General features: G+C 42.6%; 1 protein-coding gene across 1 annotated transcript in view; it reads left to right on the plus strand.

Moving 5' to 3' along the window:
- The window catches only part of EFCAB6 (EF-hand calcium binding domain 6), a gene marked incomplete at both ends in the record, with an annotated part of 113,958 nt that extends 89,493 nt beyond the window's left edge, over positions 1-24,465 (plus strand). Inside the window, 7 exon segments of the mRNA XM_084268656.1 lie at positions 1,896-2,085; positions 9,047-9,141; positions 10,291-10,503; positions 18,144-18,321; positions 19,153-19,337; positions 21,805-21,954; positions 24,343-24,465. Coding sequence (XP_084124782.1) covers positions 1,896-2,085; positions 9,047-9,141; positions 10,291-10,503; positions 18,144-18,321; positions 19,153-19,337; positions 21,805-21,954; positions 24,343-24,465 — 1,134 coding nt within the window.
- Between the last annotated feature and the right edge of the window lie 572 nt (positions 24,466-25,037).

Below are 25,037 nucleotides of genomic sequence, written 5' to 3' on the forward strand. Positions count from 1 at the left end.
TTGGCCCTGGGTGGAGGTCAGAGCCCACCGAAGTCACTCTACAACTCCCCTTTTCAGCGTGACAGGGGAGGAAATATATACTGAGAGGCTTAGGAGTTGAGACAAGGACCGGGAGAGATCATTCTGCAATCAGTGTCACAGGCAAAACGGACTCAACATGGACTAAAAAGGAAAAAAATAAAAAAGCACCTAATGTATTACACTACACACACCTCCAGTGAAACCAGAGTCAGGTGATAAGAAGAGCGACCAGATTTTAAAGTACCTCCCCCCACCCCTTCCTTCTTAGCAGACTTCACTTTAGTCATGATTTTGCTTCCTTCTCCCCACATAGTGGGGGGGCTGGGAGGGGGAGGTGTGGAAGGGGGATGGGGGTTTTGGTCAGTTCCTTATAAATTGTTTTCCTTCTTAGTGGGGCATTCCTCACACCCTTCCCCTGCTCCAGCATGGGGTTCCACCCACGGGAGACAGTCCTCCATGAACTTCTCCAACATGAGTCCTTTCCCACAGAGCTTCAGCTCTTCACCAGCTGCATCAGCATGGGTTGCTGCATCAGCATGGGTCACTGCTATGGGGTACAGTCATAGAATCATAAAATGTCTCTCAGGCCCAGAATGCTCCAGCCTGGTACCCCATGGAGTCACAACTTCCCCCTCAGCAAACCTACTCTGGTGCGGGCCTCTCTCTACACCAGCTGCAGGTCCTGCCAGGAGCTTGTTCCAATGTGGTTAATTGTCTTTCATATGTCTGCACCCACTCCAGTGTGGGGGTGTCTGCTCCCCATCATCTTCCATGGGCTGCAGGGGGACACCTGCTCCACCATAGGTTTCGCCATCTCTGTCAGTATAATAATTTCCCATTCATTTTCACCATACTCAGTACAATGCCTACTACATTCTCAATGCTTTGTTTTCCCTCTAAGACTTTAAGTGTGTAAGCAAAGATGCTTATTAAGAAGTTACAGAATCCTCTTCAGTGATCAGAGGATTCCTTTCCAATTTCCTTTGGATATGTTAGCATTTGTTTTGCCAGTAGACATTGTTTTATGTACATTAAAATACGCATTTTTAAACCCATTATTTAGAACAGTTCTAACACTAAACCAAAAACTTCTGTATTACACCAATATGTTATAGAGTTAGATGATTAATAGGACTTTAACCTGATGTTTTGAAAGGTGTAGTATTAATATACATTTATGGAATCAGTGATTTATATGCTCAGCATCATAAATAAAGTGGCAGAATAAACCAAGGGGAAATGGTAAGTTCGTATTGGCCAGGCAGAATAAGAGTGGATGTGACCGACAGCTTTTCTTGGTATTTCTGCCATTCATCTAGACTACTGTCTTGCATGCCTTCTGCTGCAACTGTGCTAGTCCTGGTCTGTTTCTCCAAAGGGAAACTTTTGGAAAACTCCCATAAATAACAGGTTGGGCATTTTGTGCAAGGGAGGATCAGAAGACAGCGAGTAACCCTTCAGGATGAGCCAGACCTAGTGAGGATGAGCTTAAGGCAGCCCTTAAGTATTTTTGTTTGTTTCCTCTCTTGTTTTAACAACTACCTTTTCTGGAATGTTTGGATATTTGATATAATGCCTTTTTGCTTTCACTGTAGGTTGTTGTTTATTTCCATATCTATATTTATATGCAGTACAGAAAGACGGGCTATTTTGGGCTCATTTCAACAATTGCATCTCATTTTTAAAAGAAAGGAAAGCTTCAGATTAAGTAAGGTTCTGAGAAATGTGTTTTGTTTCTTCTTGCATAAGATACCTGCAAGTAAAAGGCATATGGGTCTCAGGCATTTCCACCTGAACTGCTAAATGGTTGCTAAAATGTCTCCTCTTTTGGAATGCCTAAGTTGGCTTAAATAATTTGAACTCTTGCTACTCAGGCATTTTCTCTATTTGATAAAGAAGACACTGGAGTAATTAAAGCACTGGAATTTCGACAAGTACTTGACCACTTCTGCTTTAAATTATCAGACAAGCAGTTCAGGCACCTTCTCAAGTGCCTTAATCTTTGTGAGGACTTCACAGCAGACTGGAGAGTTTTCCTTGAAAAGCATAGACCATCTCGTAGAGGTAAGAAGAGCTACCAGGCTATAATGTACTTCTTGGAAAGGTATGATCTGATATGGTAGAAGTGAGCATGCAGGTTCACATGTCTTTCTTGGCTGAACTACTCTGAAGCCCTTGTCTCCTGACAAAGTGCTCTCAGAAGTTAAGTCTTGCGCTTGTGTTTAATTTGGTCTGCCCATGTGGCAAGCTGAAAGCATGACTATGGATACAGACAGATTGCCTCAAAGAAGTGACATAGGATGTGGGATATTCAAACATGCCCAGTGGTCCCTGACATGCTTAGTTGGACTGGCAAGGGCTGGCCAGAAAGTGAGCAGAGTGGGAAGCCCACCGCTTCTTCGTGACAAACAGCAATAGCAGCGTAGATGTAGCAAGGTTAAATACAGAGATTAGTTAGGAACAGAGAAAATAGTGACTGAAGCCATGGACAGAGTCTTCTCATGCTCTGAATACACGAGTCGCAACAACTCCAATAAAACTAGGGTTGCTGTTTCTCTGTGGCAGAGGTCTGTGGCCATAGTGCCTCACTCGGACTCATTCCCTTGCTGCAGACTGCAGGGAAAAGATCACTTCCTTTTGTCAGTGCAGCAATCCTTACTGTTTAAGTAACAGGAACATTATCAAAAGGTGTAAGTAAAAGGTGTCTCTGGACTATTTTAATGTCAATCCTTCCCTTTCCTCTGGCTTCTCCCCTCAGTCTGCCTCACGCAGCAGGGAGCGGGTATGAGCAGATCTGAGGGTGTAGGAGTTCAAATGACATAACCTTACAGCTCATTTCTGCGCTTGGCTAAGGATGTGAAAGCTGGTTACTAGCTGGATAAAAAGCATTTCTAAAAAAAAATAAAGAATTAAAAAAAAAGAGTATTAACTTGCATCTTATGTTCTAAGTAGTAACTATGTTTCATTTTCAAAAGTATATGCTCAAAGCACAAATAAAATGAGAAAAATAATAATCATCACCCAATGGAAAAACATATAAAAAGCCTACCACTTTATTGCCATGGCGATAATAGAATGTTGTGCTAAACAAATCCGTATAGAGCTATATGGTGATTAAATCTTGTGTCATAAAGTAGAAGCTGGAAAAGCAGTGAGATCTGCCTCAGCCTCTTCATGTCCCGACTCAAAGTCTGTCAGGCTTCAAATAATCGCAGGGCTTGAGTGATGCAGGAGAGGAGGAGGAGGAGGGAACCACAGGTTTGGAATGAAGGAGGACCCATAAACAGCTCCGAAGGCTTGTAATGGCTGTTGTGACAGGTTGGAGACTTCATCTATGCATGTCACTTACCAATAGGCATAGCTTTACCAAACAGCTTATTATAAGTGTAGCTTTATTCAAAATTTTATAAGGTTGCTTAAACGTATTTTATTCTCTGTAAATTTAGCATTAATATTTATAGTAGTGCAACTGTTACTTTGTCCTTAGTGGCAGGACTACATTTAATTATAGTTATTTAAAAAATAGTTGGAGATTTTTAAATATTTATATTTTCAGCTTATTAAAATTAAAATGCAATCTTAACAGATATAATAGATTACATTGTTCTCAAGTGTGAAACAGTGGAATAATTTGTATAGGGTGGAAAATGTCGCATTTCCCCCATTCCTGCTTTTATGCTGATATAAATCCAAGACGTTTCGACTGAATCATACCAGCACGAAGGCTGATTGCAGGAAATATAACATATCTGTATCATTATTTTAAGAATGCATTTGTGTGCTGTAATACTGACCCATCAGCAAGCTTTTTGTGCTAGCTTTAGATTAGGTACCTGCTTTTGTTAGGGGAGGTTTTGCTGTAAGGTCTTCTCATCCTCAAAAGGGGTGCTAAGCCTCCTTAACAACTTGACAAGCTGCACAGTTCCTGTGATCAAACTCCTCAAGAGCGTCCTTTTTAACATGAAGTCTCTAACAGTTGGCCCACCAAGACCAAGAATGCTTTCCACCTCAACTTATCAAAAAAGTAAGCTTCCTCCAAGTCTTTCAGGGAGTACTCAGTCTGTGACAGGACTGGAGGCTGTACTGCTTTTTTCAATATTGAATGTTCACCTTGAATAGTTTTCTGTGCTGTGGAAGGGATAAATCCATCATTAAAATCTCAAATTAATCCACAAGGGAACATTCTGAAAAGACAAAACAAATACAAACCAGGTTCACAGTGCTAGTTCAGCTTCCAGATGCTCTCAAATCTTACGTTTTCATTTTGGGTTCAACCCAAAATTTCCCACGCCTTTGCAATTTCATCCCACCCTGGGTTCACACATATTCCCGGGCTCCTGTGCAGGTTCTGAGAGAAGCCTGGTTGTTAAATTATTCACTTCATCCAAACACGCTACAATTTTGGCCTGTAAAAGTATGTATCTAAATTAATGAGGTACGCAACTCAGGCACCTTAGGAAAACTGATCATTATGCTATACAATTTGATCACTGAAGTATATTAAAAAGTAACAAGTAAAGCATGCTGCTTGATCATTAAAGTATGGAAAATTTACTGAACTAGTAAAGTATGAGCCTGGGATGACTTTTGTCTCAAATGGCACCTCATAAATAAAACCCACAGCCACAAAGGCAAACATTCACAAACCCCAAAGCCATACAGGTTTAAGTTGTATTTTTTCCTTAGAAAGCAGTTGAATAAGGGGAGATGAAAACAAAATCTTACAGAATTATTTCTAAATGTCACGTGGATCTTTTGATGGCTTTGACATATGTTGATGAGCTTTAGATTCTGATAGACTCTATAGAATACATGCTACCCATGTATATGAGCAGGATGCTCTGTAGAGCCATGGGGCTATTCTCTACAAAAATAGAATTAAAGAAATGTCAAGTATTTTAGGCAATATTGAGAAGAACCAACGTTGTGGCACTTAGCTTGACTGTTGTTAACCGACTGCAGAAGAGCTGAGGAAGGAGACAGAGAAGACATCGTCTTCGGTAGGATGCTATTAACCACCAGTAGATGCTCTGAGAATAGTTGTAAAAGACCAGAACCTGGAGCTGGGCATATGCATCACTGACCTGCCAGTCTGGTGATTGATAAGGCCGGAGTGGAGCTCTTCTGCATTAAAATGAGTGGCTAATGCAGTTCAGCCTAATGAAAGCTGCGCTTGGAAATCATACTGCCTCCCCCGCCAAAAAAAGAAACAAAAGAAAATGCACTCACATGTCCTTCCCCATTGTGAGCTATTTCAGACATGGAAGGGGGAAAATGTGTTAAAAGCAGTAGTTTGTGGCATCCCTATCCAGTCTGGAACAGCACCAGGTCCATACAGGAGCAGCATGATAGTGGGGTGTAGTGGGGCGCATGTGGGGAAAGCAGGGATTAGGATCAGGGCCAAACAGTTTGCTGCTTAGCCCTTCTGGAGCCCAGAGTGCTGAGTGATTTGCTGCAAGTGTAGTAAAACTTCACCTGTCAAGCCCAGCAGTGAGTAGAAAGACAGCAGGTCAGGCTGAGGAGATGACAGAGAGAAGGGACAGATCATCACTTGTGCCCATTCAAAGGCAAGAACTGAGCTAACGATGGGTTGGCTGACGTGTGTCTTTCAGCGGACAAAGGGGATTACTGGAGTGAATAGAAACATCTTCAGCAAACTTTGGTGATATTTTAACATGTGATTTTATCTAAAATGATGACATTTTGAAATCAGAATGACTTCCAGGACTTCTTTGCAGAAAAATTTGCAGAACATTCAAATATGAAATCTGGCATTTGATTTAGCTTCATCCTGAACTTTCTGTTTCCACGCTAAATTCTCCATTTTTGTCTGTGATTAGCTTCCTGTTCTGAGTTTCTCAGCAGTCTGTCTCATGCTGCAGAGTACTGCCTTCACCAGCTGAGTGCACTCTGTTTTCAGCCAGTTCTGTCTAATCAACCTGCCTGCAAAACTGCAGGCTTGTTCGTCCACCCTTGATACTCTTCCTTGACAGAGAGAGCATTCTGCTTCTCCTTGGACCAGCACCCATGAAATGATTCCTCCCAGTATAGCAAGTTCACACCACTGTTTGAAGCCTGGTGCTGTGAGAACCATACCTCCAGCCCCAGACTGAGGTCCAGGACTAGTTTCTGCTATTTGCTTCCCATTGGCAAGCTTCCCAAAGCTGTATCACCCTTTCCTTCTGTGTTCTGAGTAATATAAAAAAGGGTCTAAACAAGTTTTAAAATGGCAGATTTTTTCCTTGGGGTGGAAGTCTTTCACTCTGTATTTACTGAAAGTAGAGGAAAAGGGGAAAGTAGGGATAGTGGAAAGTAAGGGACACAGTATTAGACCATGAAGGTGTATGGCCGATGGGTCAGGCACTGCTGGAGAGACAGAAGAGCAGGGAAGCTTCACTGGGGCTCCTGCTTCTTTTACCCACTTCTACCTATGCTTAATATTTCATAGTTATCTAATACAATAGAGATTTTAATTACATTTAGAGGAATGTGGCTTTTTTCTAGACAAGGAGAGATTGGCGTGTGGGCCACTTTTGGCTCATTGTGTCATATCATTTTGTCAAACTATTGTATACCACTCCATATTCTAAACACTGCTAAGAGTATCTTATCCTGCAGATGTGACCTGAAAATTTGAATCTGTCTGTTGCAAACACTTGGTCAAAAGGAAAATGGTACATTACAGAATGACCCTCAGTGGAATTTTCATCTTTTATTTATAATTGGCTTTATTATTGCAAGCTCCTTTTGCACGCCAGCTATCGTATCCTCAGCAGGCGTAAATCAGCACTCAGGTTAATGGAGCTAGACTGATCGCTGCCAGATGAGGATACAGCTCCACTTGTAACCCAGGGATAAAATAGAAGCTTCTTTATAGTGCTGTGACTGAGAGTGAGAAGAGGCTGGCTGATGAATTACTGGTTATGTGAACATGAGAAGAAGAGGTATTTCCACCCCAGTCCATGCTCAGACAACTAACTCTCCTGCTTTCACACATCTTCAGGGAAGAGCATTTATGGAAAACAACTTGAAGATATGTGTTGTTGGGTAAAGGAGGGCCACTGGGCCAAGCACAGAAGCCTCTAAAGCTGTGTAAATGGTTGGAAGGTTGTTTACTTCTGGCAAAGGTCATTCTCACGTACAAAGAGGATAATGCCTCCTTTTTCAGGGGAAGATGTAAGGGCCTTCTTGTGCAAGCCATTTCCCAAGATCTTTGCTTTCTGAGCCTCCCCAGAAAGGGAGGTCGGTCATACTTGTGACAGGGTGGGGAACAGGACCAGAGAACTTGTAATTTGTCTTGCTGTACCAATTTTCTTTCTAATTAAGAATTCCTCTTAATTGAAAAAATCTTCCAGAAACAGGAAGGAGCTGCAGGAATGGAGCTTCGCTGAGCAGGTGTGGGTGGCAGAGCCTTCTTTTATTACTAATCAGCATAGTTATGCCATTTATAGAAAAGGACATCAGGCTGTGCAAGGAACTTTCTAAAGAAGAAAATTACTTGCTTGCTTGCTTTGAACAGCAAGTGAGCTGCATAGGGTGGCCCTTCAGAAAAACCTTCTAATAATGCCTCTCCTGTCTTGGTGGGAGCAGGAGGTGAAAGTGGATTTACGTGGTCCTCCCAAGGTGCTATCAAATTCTTTTAGGAAGGGTGAAAAAGCCTGTGAAGAGATGAGCAGGACAGCTCAGTCCAGGCAACCTGGACTTCACAGCCTATGGTGGCAGCTGGCATTTGGCCGTGGTGTGAGGCAGGTTTTGCTCAGGGGCTATGCGGTGCTCTGAGAAGCTACGAAACAGGAGCAGAGCCCTGGCCCCTGAGCTCTGGGGTGATACACGTAGAGACCATGATGGGATCGGTGGAGCACAGGGCAGCGAATATCAGGAAATCACTAAAGGAGAAGTAAGCCGTCTTCTGCCCAGCTGGAAACTCTCCTATTAATGGTCTCTAAGCTCTGCTGGGGCATATGCTGCACAGTTAGCTCTGAGGGACCTTCGTGCCTGTTGCTCCGTTCCACTCATGAGACTGAAGTCAGATACAGCAAAGCTAAGAAACGCACCCGCACTGTGCATAAGGTTAGTTTCAAATGCAGAAATAGCATCTAAATGCCCAGATGCCCAGTCCAGCATCTGAGATTTTAGGGTCCAGCTCCATTATTTCAGCTAAAGGTCATTATTTTAGCTGTGGGTGACAGTCATAGGCACACACTGAATGTACTGACTGCATGTGGTAGACAAATGTAATGCAATGACTGAGTATAAAAGGTTTTCTCGTTTTCAGACTGTGGTTTGCAAGAAGAACAAGTGATTTATTTTTTTTATTGGCTGCCTAACCATTTTAAGATCAAAGTGCATTAGGTCTTATGCAATAAACAAAAAGCTCTTGAAATTAAATAAATTAGGGAAGCTTGCACTTGCAAAATATGTTTCTTTAAAAGGTCGCAGGGCAGTAACGCTTTCCCTAAGTCTTTAGCTTCATTAAAATAATTAAAAGCAGCAATACAGTGCGTTTTAGTTGTGGTAATGTCAGCCAGGCAGAAGGTGTGCCCCACGCTCGGCTGTGCCCAGCAGTCTCAATTTCCTGACGACGGGTGCAGCCCGACTTTGCGCCTGCACGCACGATCCCACGTCTCCTGTTTCTTCTCTCAGTAACGATGGAGCAGTAATGCCCGTCCTGTGTCTGAGTTTTTATGTAAAGCATGGTTAATACTGAAAAGGGTTATTTGCCTCTGAAGATAGCGGAGCCTTTTCTGATTAGGAGGCAGGTTTCTTGCAGTTCTGTAAGAAACATATTTTCTTTTCCATCCAGTTATAATGATCATGTGAGACGTGACAAGGAAACAGGAGCGCAGGACCAAAAGCCATCTGTTTCTTTTTTGGTATTTCATATTGCATGGAGCAAGAAGGTGGCAAAGCTTATATACTTAAACATGGGGGTATAAAATATGATAGTAACATTTAACATGCTGTAAAGAAATGTCTTTGAACCCAAATCAGATTATTATGATGATTTTTTTATTGTTCTTAACAGGACCTCTTACCACAACCATAGTAAAACTGGCTCCCACTTGCGTTTGTGAAAACTTTGCTTTCAAGATATTTTACATATTTAGTTTAGGCAGTACAGTGGGTGGAAAGCTGGCTTCCATTCCTGAAAATAAGTAGTTTCTTCTTCAGAATTCTGATGCTGTTTTTAAAAATTATTATTATTCCACACTGTGCAATCCCTGAGACTAATTTTATAAGTAAAACTTGGTTTCATTTTAAAAACCCAAAGTTTACTGCTAATTCTGAAGGCAGAATGTAAATGCTGAATAGGTTTCACTGATATTTAACTTTATGAAATGTAGTCTTTTGCACGCACGTTTAGACTTTTGGCATTCTCAAGGATGTCCCTACCAAAGCCTAGCAGGGCTTCACTCTGCAGTTTATTCTGACCAACTGTATGTTGTCCTTTTTATTTCTGCTTCCCATATGACCTTCAACTGTGTTTACCCAAAGCCTGGATTTCCACTCTGCAGCATGCCTAATGGGAGTTTAGTCAGTAACAAGCTCCGGCGGTGGGTTTTAAAAGTGTTAGATTTGAAAGCAACCCACTGAAATCACAAAAAAAAAGGATTGTGCACATCTCGTGCTAGCGTTAACAGACTTGTACCCAAGCCCTTCTCTGCTCTCCCCTTCCACATTCTGTATGTTTGCAGCCTTCAACGGCATCATTTAGCCGTGGTATCCCTGCTGCGGGTGACCAGATTAAAAAGCACCGCCGTAAATATACCTGGAACTTAGAAGGGAAAGGGAAATAATTGCCCTCTCTTTCATCTGGGGACTGAAGTGCCTTTTCAATCAAAGAGATTTCCACTGCTTGCTAAAGACTATTCAGATGCGAAGAATACGTTTGGGATATTTGGGCTAGTTAGCTCTCACTTCCCTTTTCTCTGCATTAACAGAATAGCCCTCTTTGTAAGATCACCCAATTTTTTTAGACCTTTGTAGAAGTTTAGGTCAGTCTTGGAATCCTGTGCTTTTGTTGGCCTGTCACCAGTTGGATCACATTTATAGAGAGTCTATTTTTTTCCCCCTTAACTACTTGCATAGTCCCTTTTCTCTTTTGTGGTGCAAGCCAGAATTCCTGGAAGCAGGTTTTACTGCCTGCGGGATCTCCAAGGCTGCCTTCTCCACGGACGTTTCCCTCTTCGACTGGCTGAATGCCACACCGCGATTTATAATTTATTCAGGGGATCCATTACTGATTCTCTGTGTATGTTTTTTGTCTAGACTGAGGAAGGGCAAAAAGTCATTCTGCCTAAATCTTCGCGGGAGCTGTCAGAGAGAGGCATCCTCTCACAGATACCAGAAGTAGTGACTGCTGGCTTCGACACAACTGCACGAGAGTTTAAAGATACTGACTCTTCAAAAGATAATACGGTATCAAAAGAGGAGTTCTGGGATATGTGTAAGCGACACTTTCAGCAGCTGACTGAAGAACAAGTAAGAAAATGATATTATTTTGCTTGTTAGTGTAAGTGTGCGATTGGGTAAACTGGCTATGGCTAGAGACACATGTTTGCTTACTGTTGTGTACAGGCAAGTAGTTTAAAAACTTGGTCAACACGAAAATATTTGAAGACTGCCTTTCCATGAACATTTGTTGCTACATTTGTGGGAGATGATTATTTTTTTTTCCTTATCTCTGAGTATGGGTATGAACTATAATAATCGCAGGCTTTCTAAAGCAAAGTCACGGAGATGCTATTACTAATAGTGAAGGTGTGAATTTAAAGCACAGTAGTTCTCTTTCACTAGCTCCTTATCTGTATATTTGCTATTTTAAAAGTTTCTTTTTTCAGTTTTAAGTTAATCCACTTCCAGTTGACGGGGAAAAAAGCCTTCTCAGCGTGGAATAAAAAGTACTTCCATGGGGAGCTAATGCAAATTCCTTCTTCTTGGTAGCTATTTTGTCCTGCCCTCCTTGGACAAAGAAAGGGGCAGGCATTTGACATTTCCCGGCCACCTCTCAGCTACTTTTCTGAGTTAAAGATTCCCCCCAGATTAGCATCAGCCGAGTTTATGTAACCTTGAATTTAGCTTGAGTGACTGAAGTCATGACATGGAACGGGCAGTACAAACCACCCCATTAGCCCAGTGCTAATCTCAGGGGAATGTGGGAGGCCAGTCTTTCATGACATTATGCTTCTGCTGAACTTACAATGAAAAGAGCCTTTTATTTTTTTTTACCTTTGCCAATGCTGGTTCAATGTGATTTTTCGTAGCCCAGAGACTAAGTGAATAATAAACCAGAGGGAACCTTGACTACAAGACTTCAGATTTTACTTAAACACACTCTAACCTTCATGCTCAAGATTACATCAATGCCGTGTGGCATCAAGCTGAAGGAAGAGACAACAGAGCACTTTGCTCATTCAGACATATCCTCAGATTTCTTGGCCCTGTACTTCCCACCAGGATTTTTTTGCTATAATCCTAAATTGCAGACAGGAGTGGGGCTTGCTTGTAACCATAGCAAAGATGTGGCTTGGTGTGCCACATTATCAAGCACCAGTACATTACATGCATCTGTAACGTTGCAGAGGAAAGCACTGGAAAAAGAAATAATATAGATGTGTTCCACCTTTCCCATTGAAAATAGCAGATAAAAAAAGCCCAAATGGCCCATGTGCTCTATTCCTAGTAGCCAGACTTCTGATGAGGTATCGTGTACAAGTGGCAGATTTGAACCTGGAGCTTCAACACCCGGTGAAATCAGAAATAAAAGTGTGGTGATTACTCTTTCCTCATCCCTGTGAACCGCTGAGCAGAACTGCCAGGGTGAGCCGGTGGCTGAGCCCTGGCTGAGGCAGGAGAACACACACCTTCCCGAGCTGTGAAAAGTCTCTTGGTTTTTTTCTCTTTTTTTTTTTTGGAAGCAGTCAGTCAAGCATCTCCAGCTGAAGAGTCCTCCAGACTAGATCCTGTCTGCTTTACACTCAAGCAGCAGCGAAGGGACACAGGAGCTGTTTTATACTTAAAAAGAGTCTCAGACAAGTGAAGAAAAAAAAATCTTGATAGAAACTGTCATCCATAATAGGAACGAGAAGCAGGCCTGAGGAGCCTCATTTATATAAGCAGCAGCTTCTGTGTGAGTGAGACTCAAGCCCTGTATCTCCAGAGATATTTTGATTTTGACAGGCCTCTCAAAGATATGCCTACGTATATCTATATGAAGATGCCCCAGGAGAGCCTTCCAATCTGGGTACAGGGTTTGCCACTGCTAATCCAAACCCCTGTCGTTCAGGCTGTTGTCACTGCTCAGAGTTGTTACAGAAGTGTTACTAATAGTCATAGTCTGGATGACTTCACAGAAAATGCCTTCTTTTATCCTTTTCTGGATGATGGCCACGTACTGTTTGCTATTAGCAAGGCTCAGCTGGAATCTGTATCAAGTAGCGGATGAGGAATTTCTACCCGAAGTTTGGCTGCCTGGTCTTCTGAATTTCTGGTGCTGTGACCTTTTTCATAGAAGGCTAAGGACAGTAAATACACTGCAAGCAAGGTGTTGATTAATATCTTGCCGGCTGACAGCCCCCTTCTGATCACAGGCACATTTTTCCTCTCTGCTTGAACTCCCCTGACTTGCTTGAACTATCTGCAGTCCCCCAAGTGGCTACACTTTGTTGGGTGTTGAAGTAGCTTCTAACTATAGCTAGCCCAGCTCATCAGGGCATTGTTCTATTTAATTGAAGTTTGTAATACACTTTGAGATGTTCATATGAAGTGTGGAGTATAATCATGAGCACAAAATAGAATTGTTTATAATTCATAATGTGGTAGCAGCCAGGCCAATGGGGGAAAGTTGAAAGGAAAATCGGAATGTATCCTTTGCCCTTTGAAGTTTGACTGCAACTTGGCACACGCATCAAAGAGGTGACTAGTTTCCTTTAGGGTTTAAGTCTCTGCCGAAAAAGATCAAATCAAAAGCAATCTGAGGTTCCCAATTAGATTTATATTAAAAATCAATAATGAAGACCCTAAAAAGGCATACTGATGACTCTTGAAACACTCGCAAAATGAGTGCAGCTCGTTTAAGGGCAGGCTGTGATAATCCTTGCTTTGATGAGTAGCTTGTATCACGAGTAGTCCCATTTAATTCAGTGCAGCCACTCACTGCACTGAAGTGCTGTTCCACAGAAAATCAGCCCAACCTCGTCATTACAATTCCATACATAGCCTGGAGGGTGGGCTACCTGCCCTGCATCAGGCTGAGCTTCCACATGGACCTCCATGGGCAGCCAAAGCAAGGGTATCAGCAGCTGCACCCAGGTCTTCCATAGGTTGTAGGAGTATGGCTCTTGGCCATAGATTGTAACTATACGTGAATCTAAAGGCTGCAAAGACTTCCTGCTGTGTTCTTTTGTGCTGATTCATTTTTGCCCTTCAGGTGAAATAATTTGTTGATGCAAATACAATAACTGAGGAACCTTAATGGCCTCCTGAGATGGTACAATAACTTAGGTGCACCTGATAGCATGAGAAATTTGCCTCAGTGGTACTTAGCCATGATACAGGTGCACCATGTATTTGATTTACATCTCATGTTGAAGCGTTATTCTTCTATACAGCAGCTCAATCACTGTGTCTAATCACAGGGTTTCATAGTTTAAACAGCACACTAAGGGCCCAATTCAATTAAAAAATGTCCTGCAGAAATCCTTCTTTCATTGTTTTCCCAGCCTTGTGCACACTTCTGCAGAGAAGCTGTGATTTTATTTCTTTATTTTTTTTTTAATAAGTTGGGCCCTAGGAATACTTCTATTCCAAGTCATCCTCTCCCTTTATTTTTGATGTGTTTTGTCATATCCTTAGAGCATAAGGGGCTTCTGTTTTGTTTTGATTGGTTGTGGGTTTTTTTTAAACTAGCATTTACAAAAGTAATCTTTTTCTTCTTTATTAGTTTGAAAATCTTTGGAACATGATGGGTGTCAGCACTAGTGGACAGCTGAAGTATCAGGATATTTTGAAGAGGTTCAGCTCCAAACTTTTAACGATGCCATCAAGCACTTCCAGTGCAGCTAGTTCTGCAACTTCTACCAAGCTAGCTACCCATGCTGTGCAGAAGCCACATGTGTCTTCTCAGCCTTGACGTCCCAAGACATCACCTTCTCTACCAGGGCAAAAGAGTGTAAGTGTGGTTGTTCTAAGAATGTTCTGGACTTTATCTTTTGTGCATTGGCTGAAAACAAGACCTTTGGAGCTCAGTGAAGGTATTCCTATTGATTGCTCATGAAAATCAGGCACAACCACCATTCAAGTGAGGTCATTTGTAAAATTGTGTTACAATAACAAGAACTGGCCCAGGTAGTAACTCCACTGAAGTCAAAGGTTATATGCTGATTTATACCACGAGGGTTCCCAGATTTTACTTTACATCCATCCATCAAAGCTGCATGGCAAATAAAACTTCCATGTTTAAGCACAATCAGATTTCTAACAACAAAGTAAACAGTCCAAATTAGAAAAGCTCCGTAGCTGCTATAGCTTCTGTCTGGTCATCTGCCGCAGCTAGGCAGGATTGGTAGTTGCACTTTTCCAAGAGGAGTTTACTGGCCTGTCCAAAAATATTCCAGTGCTCTTGTCTGCCTTCTGGTGGAGGCCAAATTACAGCTGTTAATGACTGGTAGTCCAAAATGTAAGAGAAGTAGATTAGGAATGCAGTAGCTTTGCTTCACTTTTGCCTCCGTATCTATACCTCATGTTAATAATACACTTTGGTCCTCTCCACTGCCATGCCGGCCCCTCACACTGTCAGCAGAATTCATAGAAAGGTGGAGAAATTACTACAGGCAGAAAATCTGCGACCTTTGTGGAGCTGCACCTACCTATGCCACGTCTTTGGCTACAACCAAACCTACAACACAAAAATAAAATATTTAGAATTATTCAGTGCCTGGAACATGCTTGGATTTTCTGACTACTTCTACATGAAGATGTTTAGCTACTGAAAAAGAAATAACAGATTGAGCAAATTAAAGATGCAAACAACTTGTCAGGGCTGGTAAATCTAAATATTGGCCCATTGCTAGCTCGATTATTGTATGAACTATAGGTTCTTTCCTGAAAAGCCCAGACAATCAGCTACAGGCATCCTTTCTGCTTTGATCCAGTTTGTACAGAAAGCAATGGAAAATACTGCGAATGCTAGATTGGGCAGTATAAGACATTAGGAAGGGGACTTAAATCTCTCCAAATTTATGGCTGTTGGAAAGATCTCAGCCAGCCTGAACGCCAACCAGGATGAATGTTTCCACAGCATTCATTGCACAGAAATATGTGTGAGGCCTCAGCAAGTCTGCACCTTCAAGATCCTCAAAAAAAGCACCGGAGGAAACTCACTAAATATGAGATTATACATTGGACCTAGAAGCATAAATACCACTTGTGCATGTTTGGTACAGCAGTAGGCTGAGGCTTTTGCTTCCAGCTCACCCACAGTACTGCTGAGGCAGCAATTAGAAAGACACTGAGTGCTGGGATCCTCTCACATACTTGCTTTTGTGGCTCTGCATAGGACCACTGTGGAACTGAGTCACAGAATCACAGAATCATAGGAATTAGAAGAGACCTCAAGAGATCATCGGGTCCACCTCCCTGCCAAAGCAGGTTCCCTTGGACCAGTGCAGGTCACACAGGTTGGTGTCCAGATGGGTCTTGAATATCTCCAGAGAAGGAGATTCCACAACCCCCCTGGGCAGCCTGTCCCAGGGCTCTGTCACCCTCACTGGGAAAAAGTTCTTCCACATGTTGGTGCAGAACTTCCTGTGCTCCAGCTCGAAGCTGTTGCTCCTTGCCCTATCCCCACAGACCACTGAAAAGGGGCTGGCCATTGCCCCCTGTGTCCCACACTTCAGGTATTTATAAACATTAATAAGATCCACTCTTAACCTTCTTTTGTCAAGGCTGAACAGCCCCAGTTCTTTCAGCCTATCCCCACAGGGCAGATGCTCCACTCCTTTAATCATCTTCGTAGCCCTTCGCTGGACTCTCTCCAGGAGATCCCTGTCTTTTTTATACCAGGGAACCCAGAACTGGATACAATATTCCAGGTGGGGCCTGACCAGGGCATAGCAGAGGGGGAGGATCACCTCCTTTGGCCTGCTGGCCACGCTCCTTTTGATGCACCCCAGGATCCCATTGGCTCTCTCAGCCACCAGGGCACACTGCTGGCTCATGGCCAACCTGTCATCAACCAGGACCCCCAGGTCCTTCTCCACAGAGCTCCTCTCCAGCAGGTCATCCCCCAGTCTGTACTGATACAAGCAGTTATTCCTTCCCAGGTGCAAGACTCTACACTTGCTTTTGTTGAACCTCATCTGGTTTCTCCCTGCCCAGCTCTCCAGCCTGTCCAGGTCTCTCTGGATGGCAGCGCAGTGTTCCTGCGTGTCAGCCACTCCTCCCAGCTTTGTATCATTGGCACTTGCTGAGGGTGGATGCTATTCCCTCATCAAGGTCATCAATGAAGATATTAAACAGGACTGGACCCAACACCAAGCCCTGGGGAACACCGCTAGTCACAGGTCTCCAGTCAGACTCTGCTCCACTGATCATCACCCTCCAAGCTCAGTCCAACAGCCAATTCTCAACCCACCTCACTGTCCACTCATCTATCCTGTGCTCTTTCAGCTTTGCTATCAGGATGTCATGGGAGACAGTATTGAAAGCCTTGCTGAAGTCAAGGTAGATGACATCCACTGCTCTCCCTCCATCTACCCAGCTGGTGATGACATCATAGAAGGCTATGAGATTACTTGAGCATGATCTCCCCTTGGTGACTACTCCTCATAACCTTCTCTTCTTCCAACTGCATGGAGATGGCATCCAGAACAAGCTGTTCCATCACTTTTCCAGGTACAGAGGTAAGACTGACTGGCCTATAGTTACTTGGATCCTCCTTCTTGCCCTTTTTGAAGACTGGAGTGCCATTGGCCATCCTCCAGTCTTCAGGTACCTCTCCTGATCGCCAAGACCTGTTGAAGATGATAGAGAGTGGCTCAGCAATCACCTTTGCCAGCTCCCTTAACACATGTGGATACATCCCATCAGGGTTCATGGATTAGTGTGCATTGATCCCTCTGAGGCGCTCCTGGACCACCCCCACCTCAACCAGAGGAAAGTTGTTCATTTCCCAAACTCTTTCTCTTTCTTCTGGGGACTGGGGGTCCCAAGGGGTCTTTGAAGTGAAGACTGAAGCAAAGAAGACGTTTGATATCTCCATCTTCTCAGAATCCCCCATTACTAGCACACCCGCCTCGTTCAGCAAGGGACCCACATTATCCCTAGTCGTCCTATACTATTCATATATCTAATAAAACCCTTTTTATTATCCCTAATGTCTATTGCCAGTTTTATTTCCAGGCGGGCTTTAGCCTTCCTAGTCACATCCCTGCAGACCCTGACAACATTCCTATATTCTTCCCAAGTGCTCCAACCCTTTTTCCACAATTCACAGACCTTCTGCTTCCCTTTGAGTTTACCCATGAACTCCCTACTCTTCCACACAGGTCTTCTGCCATCCTTTCCCGATTTCTTACTCAAAGGGGTGCACAGTTTCTGGGCTTGGAATCCTAGCCTATCCCTTCTAAAAAGGTGATACCCTTCTACAGGGATATTCCAGCTGTGGGAATCATCCCACCATGTTTCCATGATTGCAACTAGATGATAATTTTCCAGTGACATCACAAGAGTCCTCCCGGCAACAAACCAAAGCAATGTGATTTTGTAGAGCAGTGACTTTGCACTGGTTTGTGTTTGGTCTAAGACTGTAACATGTAGCTTTTTTTGAAACTCAGTACCTGTTGTTTAATAAGAAACAGTTTGGAGAAACTATGATTTGGCTTAATCTGTAAAGCATTTAAGAAAAAACGGTCAAGGCTCATTAAATAAATACTGGCATTTTGACACTCTCACATTTTTACCTACGGTTCTGCAGACACAATTCAAATCGGATTTAGCAGTGGCTCAAATGGTACATTAGCCTGAAGCCTGGAAGACCAGGAACTGCATTTGTCATTGGTGGTTTGTCTACACAAGCAGTAAAACTCAATAGAAAAATAATTACTACTATCTTTTTCTTTTAGATACCAGCATCCAGCCACCCTCAGACAGCAGCAACTTGTTCTGTACCTGTCCTTAACTGTGAAACCATAGAAAATAAAGTAAGAAAGAACATCCAACATACGTGGAGAGGCATACTGAAAGCATGTGAAGAGAAGGATGTCAGCAAGCTAGGAGAAATCCCGGTGTCAGACTTCCTCGGTATGTAACCATCTGAAAAGTGCTTTATTCATTCTCAGACGTGTTCTGTTTTCTTTCTGGTGTCCCAGCAATAGTAACACCTGGCTGCTAGTAAGTGACATGTGCTGCATGACTGCTCCAGGTAGCACCCTGCCGTTGCAGAGCAGAATAGCTTACAGTAGCCTTGGCTGAAATGCATTCACGCCCCTGTTCAGAATTAGCTGGTCCTTGAAAAAGGAGCACGTGGCTTTGCTTGTGGGTACTCATGGGACAGGTACAAGCTTCTCACCAAGTTCCCAATACACTGCCTCTTCAATGCCTGGGGATATTTCCCTAAACACATTTCCCAGTCTTTACCTAGTGCATTGCTTCTAGTTGTGCTGGTCCTGATGGATGAATGGCTGCTTATTTGAAAGGCTCCTGGATTGTACTCTTAGAAGAGCTGAGCTATGCTGCTCTTCTGTTGTGTTCTCTTCTAGACAGAGGATTTCACGTGCCTTTGTTAGGACACTTGCCTGAGTGATAAGACAGTGTGCACCTGTACATTTAAAAGTAAAGCCCTGGCTATAAGAACATGAGATCTTCATCTTCCTCTAAGAACATCAGATCAGACCTTTTATCTCAGTAAATGTCAAAGAGTACTTCTTGTGCATTGAAAATCAAAATGACATGCTATAAGTCCCCCCCAAATCCTGTAAAACGTGAACTGCCACCCCATAAGTACAGGCACATGCCTACACCTGCGAGCAGCTCGGTCTGAGTGACACACGTAAGCAGCAGTCACTGCTAGAACTTGTGAACAGTGTCTGTGCTTAAGACTGACAGGATGAATACTCCTTCTCTGCATTTCAGATATAGCGGAGAAGTTCAGCCTGCAATTCAGCAAAGAGGAAATTAACCAAATAACAGCAAAATACGATTTAAAGAAAAACAGAGGATTTGCATACTATGACTTCCTTCAAAACTGTGTCTTGTTGTTGAAGCCACAGGAACGCTCGCTGCTCCAGAGGGTAATTATACCAAAGCCACAAAAGCCGGTAGGTATAAAGCTCATAAAAATCAAATTGACAATTTTTTTTTTCAGTTTCTGTTTTACTGACATACCTGATATTTCATGGGATGTTTCTGTAGTCACTTTATGCAGGAATTTTCCAGAATTCTCTTATTTATTCCCATTATATTAATCACCTGTATTCATCTAGTATCTTCTACTGTTGCAGAATTTAATTCCTTGAGACCACACTCTATGTATCCAGCTTATATAGTAAACGGGCTAAATTTGTTAAAAATCTGGATAATAACTCCAAATAGAAAACATGGAAGCTGATAGTTTAAGAGCTTTTGTTGAATTAAATTAAACTCAAGCTAGAAATAAACAGTGCATGGGATGTATCTTAAGATAGCCCTGACTAGAGGTCTTGTCAACAAGCCGTGCCTCTGCCCCACACCCCACACTGTACAAGAAGCCCAGCAGAAGATCTCAGTAGCACTGCTGTTAGCAGTCACTAAAAACATCCAGTAGCCAGGACCTGACAGCACACACTGTGCCCTCACAGCTCTCCCTGCCATGATATCTTCCTCCCAAGCTGTGATGAAGAGGCAAAGCAGCTACAGGCAGGCTGTTCCCCTCTGCCCACAGTACCGCTCTAGGGCGGAAGAGATAGGAAGACACAGAAATCTGGCTCTCCTGGCCCAGAAAGGAAGGCACTGGTAATAGCATCCCAATCAAGTTATGTAGTAGGAACAGTGCCAAATTCCAAATCTGCTCATTCAGCGAGCCTGTTACATTTTTAGGCTGTTTCTGACTGTGCCTAATTAGTTTAGATATGGTTAGTAGCAGCATTTTATAGAGAAATTACATTACTGAACTGTTTTCAGACGTGGAACGAACAGATTGCTACCAAAGGTACGAAGAGAGTATCATTAGGAATTATCAAGTATTCACTACCAGTAGGGAGAGTAAGGTAAAACTATTAAGTTTTGCATCAAAGAACTTAATTATCTTACATAAGGTTTCTTATACAAGAATTTGATGCTGTAAAATTCCATCCCAGTATTCTGAAGTGGCAGTAATTTTTAAATGCCTGTGTAGTGGTCTCAAATATTTTTTTATTTATTCTATTCAGAAATAGAATTGGTTTCAGCCCATGTTCTGAGAACCTTCATATAACATCAAATACTGAAAATCAAATTTTCTCATGGATCGCTCAGCCCATCCCACCTAGTAAGGTACAGATACACACCAGAAGGAATAACAATAAAATAAAATTAAAAAACAAACAAACAAAACCCACACCTTTTTTTGTGTGTCAGGCACAACTCCTTCTCTATCCCAAAAGCCGGAGATAATCAATGGCCTAGGGCTTCATGGAAGTTTCCAGGCTCTGAGACAAGTTGAAGTCATTGTTAAGCACCCTCTCCCTCCCTTCAGCCCAGAAGGATACTCTGGGCTTTGGGTTCTGCATGTACTCGCTTGCTCTTCCTCTGTAGTCTGAAGTAGTAAATACCCCAAGAGCACAGAAAGAAGGTGCAGCTGCCCTCTGGCCTCTTACAACTCATCAGGGCCTCTGTGTCCACATAGCAGATGTATAAAGCCAAAAGCACGTTTCCTTTACAAGCACAAGCTTGTAGAGACTCCAGTAGCACGTGCAACTGGCACAAACAGGGCACTGTGGATTTACCCAATTAGGATAATAAATACCAGTAGAGTGTCGGGCGAAGCTGAGATGGGGCTGTATTTTAAGAAAATAGTAGAGCAGATCCAGACCCTGAAGGTGAATGAGGGCTTGCTGACTTTTCCCAAAGTCCTTTACTCATCGTTCCTGTGTCAAAGCTAAAGTGGAATTAATTTTGCCTTAATGAATAGCTCTGCGGTTCGCAGGCATTCAGGGTAGGCCAGTGTAACAAGTTTGGCCAGGCTAGAAGAGGCCACAACCTGTCCCAAGGAGAATTAACCCTATGGTCCATCCAGCTGTGGAACTGCAGAAAGGTTCAAAAGCTGGGTTTGTTGTATTTTCTGTACCTTGGAAAGTGTACAGTCGGGTTTTGGGTTTTTTTCTTAAATACTGTCCTGCTGCCACAGTTGGCTTGTGCACTCAGTCACTCTTCAGCAAAAATTTCTGTCTGAGAAATGAACACTGCAGAGAATTAAAAATGACTGAAAGAGGGAGTTGAAACAAGGACAAGCATAATATGTGAAAACACTGAGATCTGAGCAGAAGTAACACTGACTTCGGAATTAGTTTCAAATAACAAAAAGTTAGGGCTTTGACAGTGATTAAGTAAATATACCATCTGCACTTCCCAAGAATATCAAAATGTTATAGGTTAAAATAGTCTTGTGTAAACAGTATCTTGCAACAATTTGTAAACAAGTATTCAGCAGCCAGTCGCGGATTAAGGCAGCGTTGCAGTCCAACACCTTTCCATTCTGCATTGTGTTCTCCCAGTTGTGTAGATCATGATGTTAGTAAAAAGCGAGTCTTTCTCATCCAACTTTGTTAGATGAGTCCTGGACCACAAACCCCATCGTTCTTCAGAGCAATGCTGAGGATTCAGCCCCGGGTCTTGCGCTACTGGAGACCAATGAAACAAACTTTTAAGTCCTATGATGCAAGTCACACCGGACTGTTAGATATTGCTGACTTCAGACAAGTAAGTTGCATTTAGCAATTAACGGTTAGAAAATTCCAGTAGTCTAATCTGAGTTTCCTGACTGAATATTTTCTGAAAAAAGGGAGTGAACCAGAATGCCAAAGGTTCATCCTGGCCCCTCTTCGTGAGTTTAGCACTGACCTTACTCACTGTAATCTTTCTACATGTGTGATTACACTTCCTTGAGGACTGAAGTCTTAGTGGGGTCTTGAATAAATAAACCAGAAACACCTCAGTCCCTAACCAAAGTTTAAATGTGCATCTTTCTCAAACTCATGGGGAAGGAATAGGACCATTCCTTCTGGTAGTCACTGCCACAGCTGCAGGATCCTGTGACCCTCCAGCCAGTGTGGTTCCTTCCAAGTGTGGAAGGGGCTCAAACGATCCCTGCTTGAGAGTCTCCCTTTCTGGTTTCTCTCTCTGCTCTTCTGTGTGCAGCATAGTTCTGTCCTGGACAAGGAATCTGTGCCCTCTGTAAATATTTCAGTACCTTGTATCTCCTCAGGTACACAATGGTGTATTCTGAGGAACAGTGACTCTTCATCTAGACCATGGGGACTTGGATTTTTGCTTAGCTGCGCTAGTTTCAAAATCTTTGATACTGTTTTAACTAGGAAAAATAATGTCTATCTTTTCTGGAGTAAATTGGCATGTTTGCTATTCAACTGCAAGGGAAAAAAATGGCATGGGGGAGTGCTAAACCAACCTAATGCTGTGTGACACCCCTTGGTATCACTGCTACTTCAAAGAACCAATCAGTTCGCAGGTGAGATGCTCAGTCACAGCAAGTAAATGCTTGGCTGCAATAGGCAAGGGTAAGGTGTGCTTCTGACGCTCCCTTTCCCTGGGAGCTGCAGGAAGCCAGCCTACCACCTGGCAGACTACAAACCTGGTTGATGATACCAGCCACAAAAGTGCTCTCTTAAATCTGTGCTTATTTAGGGCTGGTGGGCACACGCTATGTTCTGGCATTGCCACAAAGCTGCAGCTGAAGTCCCTGCCTGCTCCTTCAGGACGGCTGAGGAGCAAGATGCATCAACGTGGCCGTATCAGCTTCATGCCAGAGGCTCCCCATCTATCACTGCAGTCTATCTACAGCAGATCTCCGACCGCTCGGGCACTGCCTCAGCAGACCAGGCCCAGGGGAGGAGGAGTGAAGATCGTGCTCCTATGCATCTGATTTTAATTTGCCATATTCCTCTAGGACATGCAGTGATTACCATTTGCAGTTAAAGCAATGTCAACAATTTTCAAATCAGGCTTCCCAATATGATATTAACAAAACCCCAAACAAAACCCCACCAATAACAAACCTGCAGCTAACTCCTCGTGGATCTAGATCAAGAAGCAATCCCCAGCTCCAAAATCCTACTACAAAGGTGTTAATCTGCTGTGTGACAAGACACCAAGTGATTTGTGGAGGTACAGATCCCTTTATCTCCTAGGTAACTTAATTTACTGAAACGGGGGAAATTAGCTCTCTACTAACTTCAGTAACGCTGCTATTTATGGCTGCACTGTCTGCAAGGGGTCATTAGCGATTTCTGATGCTGAGCCTTTAGGAGGGAAAGGGGCAGACTAATCTGAGTTTGCCAGAACACTAATGACAACTGGCATAGCACACAAGGACATACTGTGTTGCTGGTCACCTTCAGGGTTTAAATTCCCACGTGCATCCAAAATCAGAAGTAATCCTCAGAAATTAATGCATTCTTTTCTTTCATCTTAGGGCACTGAGAACATTTAAAACTGTTTAAGTACTAAAATATGCAGATGGTGAAATATTAGAAAGATGCAGGTATCTAACCTGGCTTCTAGCACCAGGTGAACTCAAGTTGGGTTCTCACCGAGGCGTTAGGAAGGGAAGCTCACAGGCTGAGCATTTCTTCCATGGAAATTGAAAGCACCGAGCGCATCATGGGCATTATTACATATGTAGGGGTTTGCATAGCTCATATGGCTGGATTATTCCTTCTGTTTCTCCTGATGCAAAGGCTGCAGATCATCCGAGAAGAATACAAGATATTCCACCTCTTCATCTCATCTCCAGATAGTAGGGAAAGCCTTTTAAACATGTGGTTTTTATTAAATAACTTCAATTGTTCCCAATGCTCCCTCAGGCAAGGGCTAGTTGGACAAGTGCACAAAACCCCTGTGCATGAAGGTTTTCACATGTGCATCCCAGGGAGCTAGTATCGGCATGGAGAGAGTAAGGGATAGTAAAGGAAGGTTTGATTTTTGTAATATTCTTAGAATCCAGGACAGAGTGGAAATTAATCATCAGGGTACTTCTTTAAGATTTTTTTTTATCGAGGTAAACTAATGTTTTTACTTCTTGCTCGCCCAAAGCACTGGAATAAGTTTTAAAGTTGCCTCTGTCTTTTGTAGGCTCTTCATGAGTATGGCATCGACCTAACTGAAGAGGAGTTATTCCACATTTTGGAATATTACGATAAAACTTTGTCTTCAAAAATATCCTACAATGAATTTCTTCGGGTATTCATACAGTAGGATTTGGTCAAATGCAGGAAACCGTAGATAAAGGCAGTGACTGATTTATAATTTCAAATTTCAAACTAATAAATTAATTAAGTATGGCTTTTTTGTATCTATTCATTAGAAAACTCAAAATACTTTAAAATTCTGACAGTGGTCCTGTGTTGAGGATTAAATCTACATAGTGAGGGAATTAATTTTACATAATCCATTTATCAAAAAAGAAAAAGATAACAATTAACATTGTCAAAATAATGCTTCCTAAGACATCTCCAAAAGCAATTCAGTTAAGAAAATTCTTTATTTTAATTTTACGCATTTTATTAATGACACATTCTTAACAGCAGTAAAAAGGTTTACAGATGAACTGAATTTCCTCAATTGTCATTTTCCAAATGTATTACTTTTAATGCGTTAAGCTTCCATTATTATTAATAATAATAATTTAAAAATCATCCCATTTCTTGGTGTGCCTTTTTCCAACACTCACAATGCCCTGTGTATATGGTCAAAGGCAGGTGAATATGGACCAGACATTGACATCTGAGCAGATGCCAAATGTGTGTGGACATCACACCTTTCTCTGT

This window comes from Gallinula chloropus (assembly GCF_964237585.1).
Source record: "Gallinula chloropus genome assembly, chromosome: 1".
Taxonomy (NCBI): domain Eukaryota; kingdom Metazoa; phylum Chordata; class Aves; order Gruiformes; family Rallidae; genus Gallinula; species Gallinula chloropus.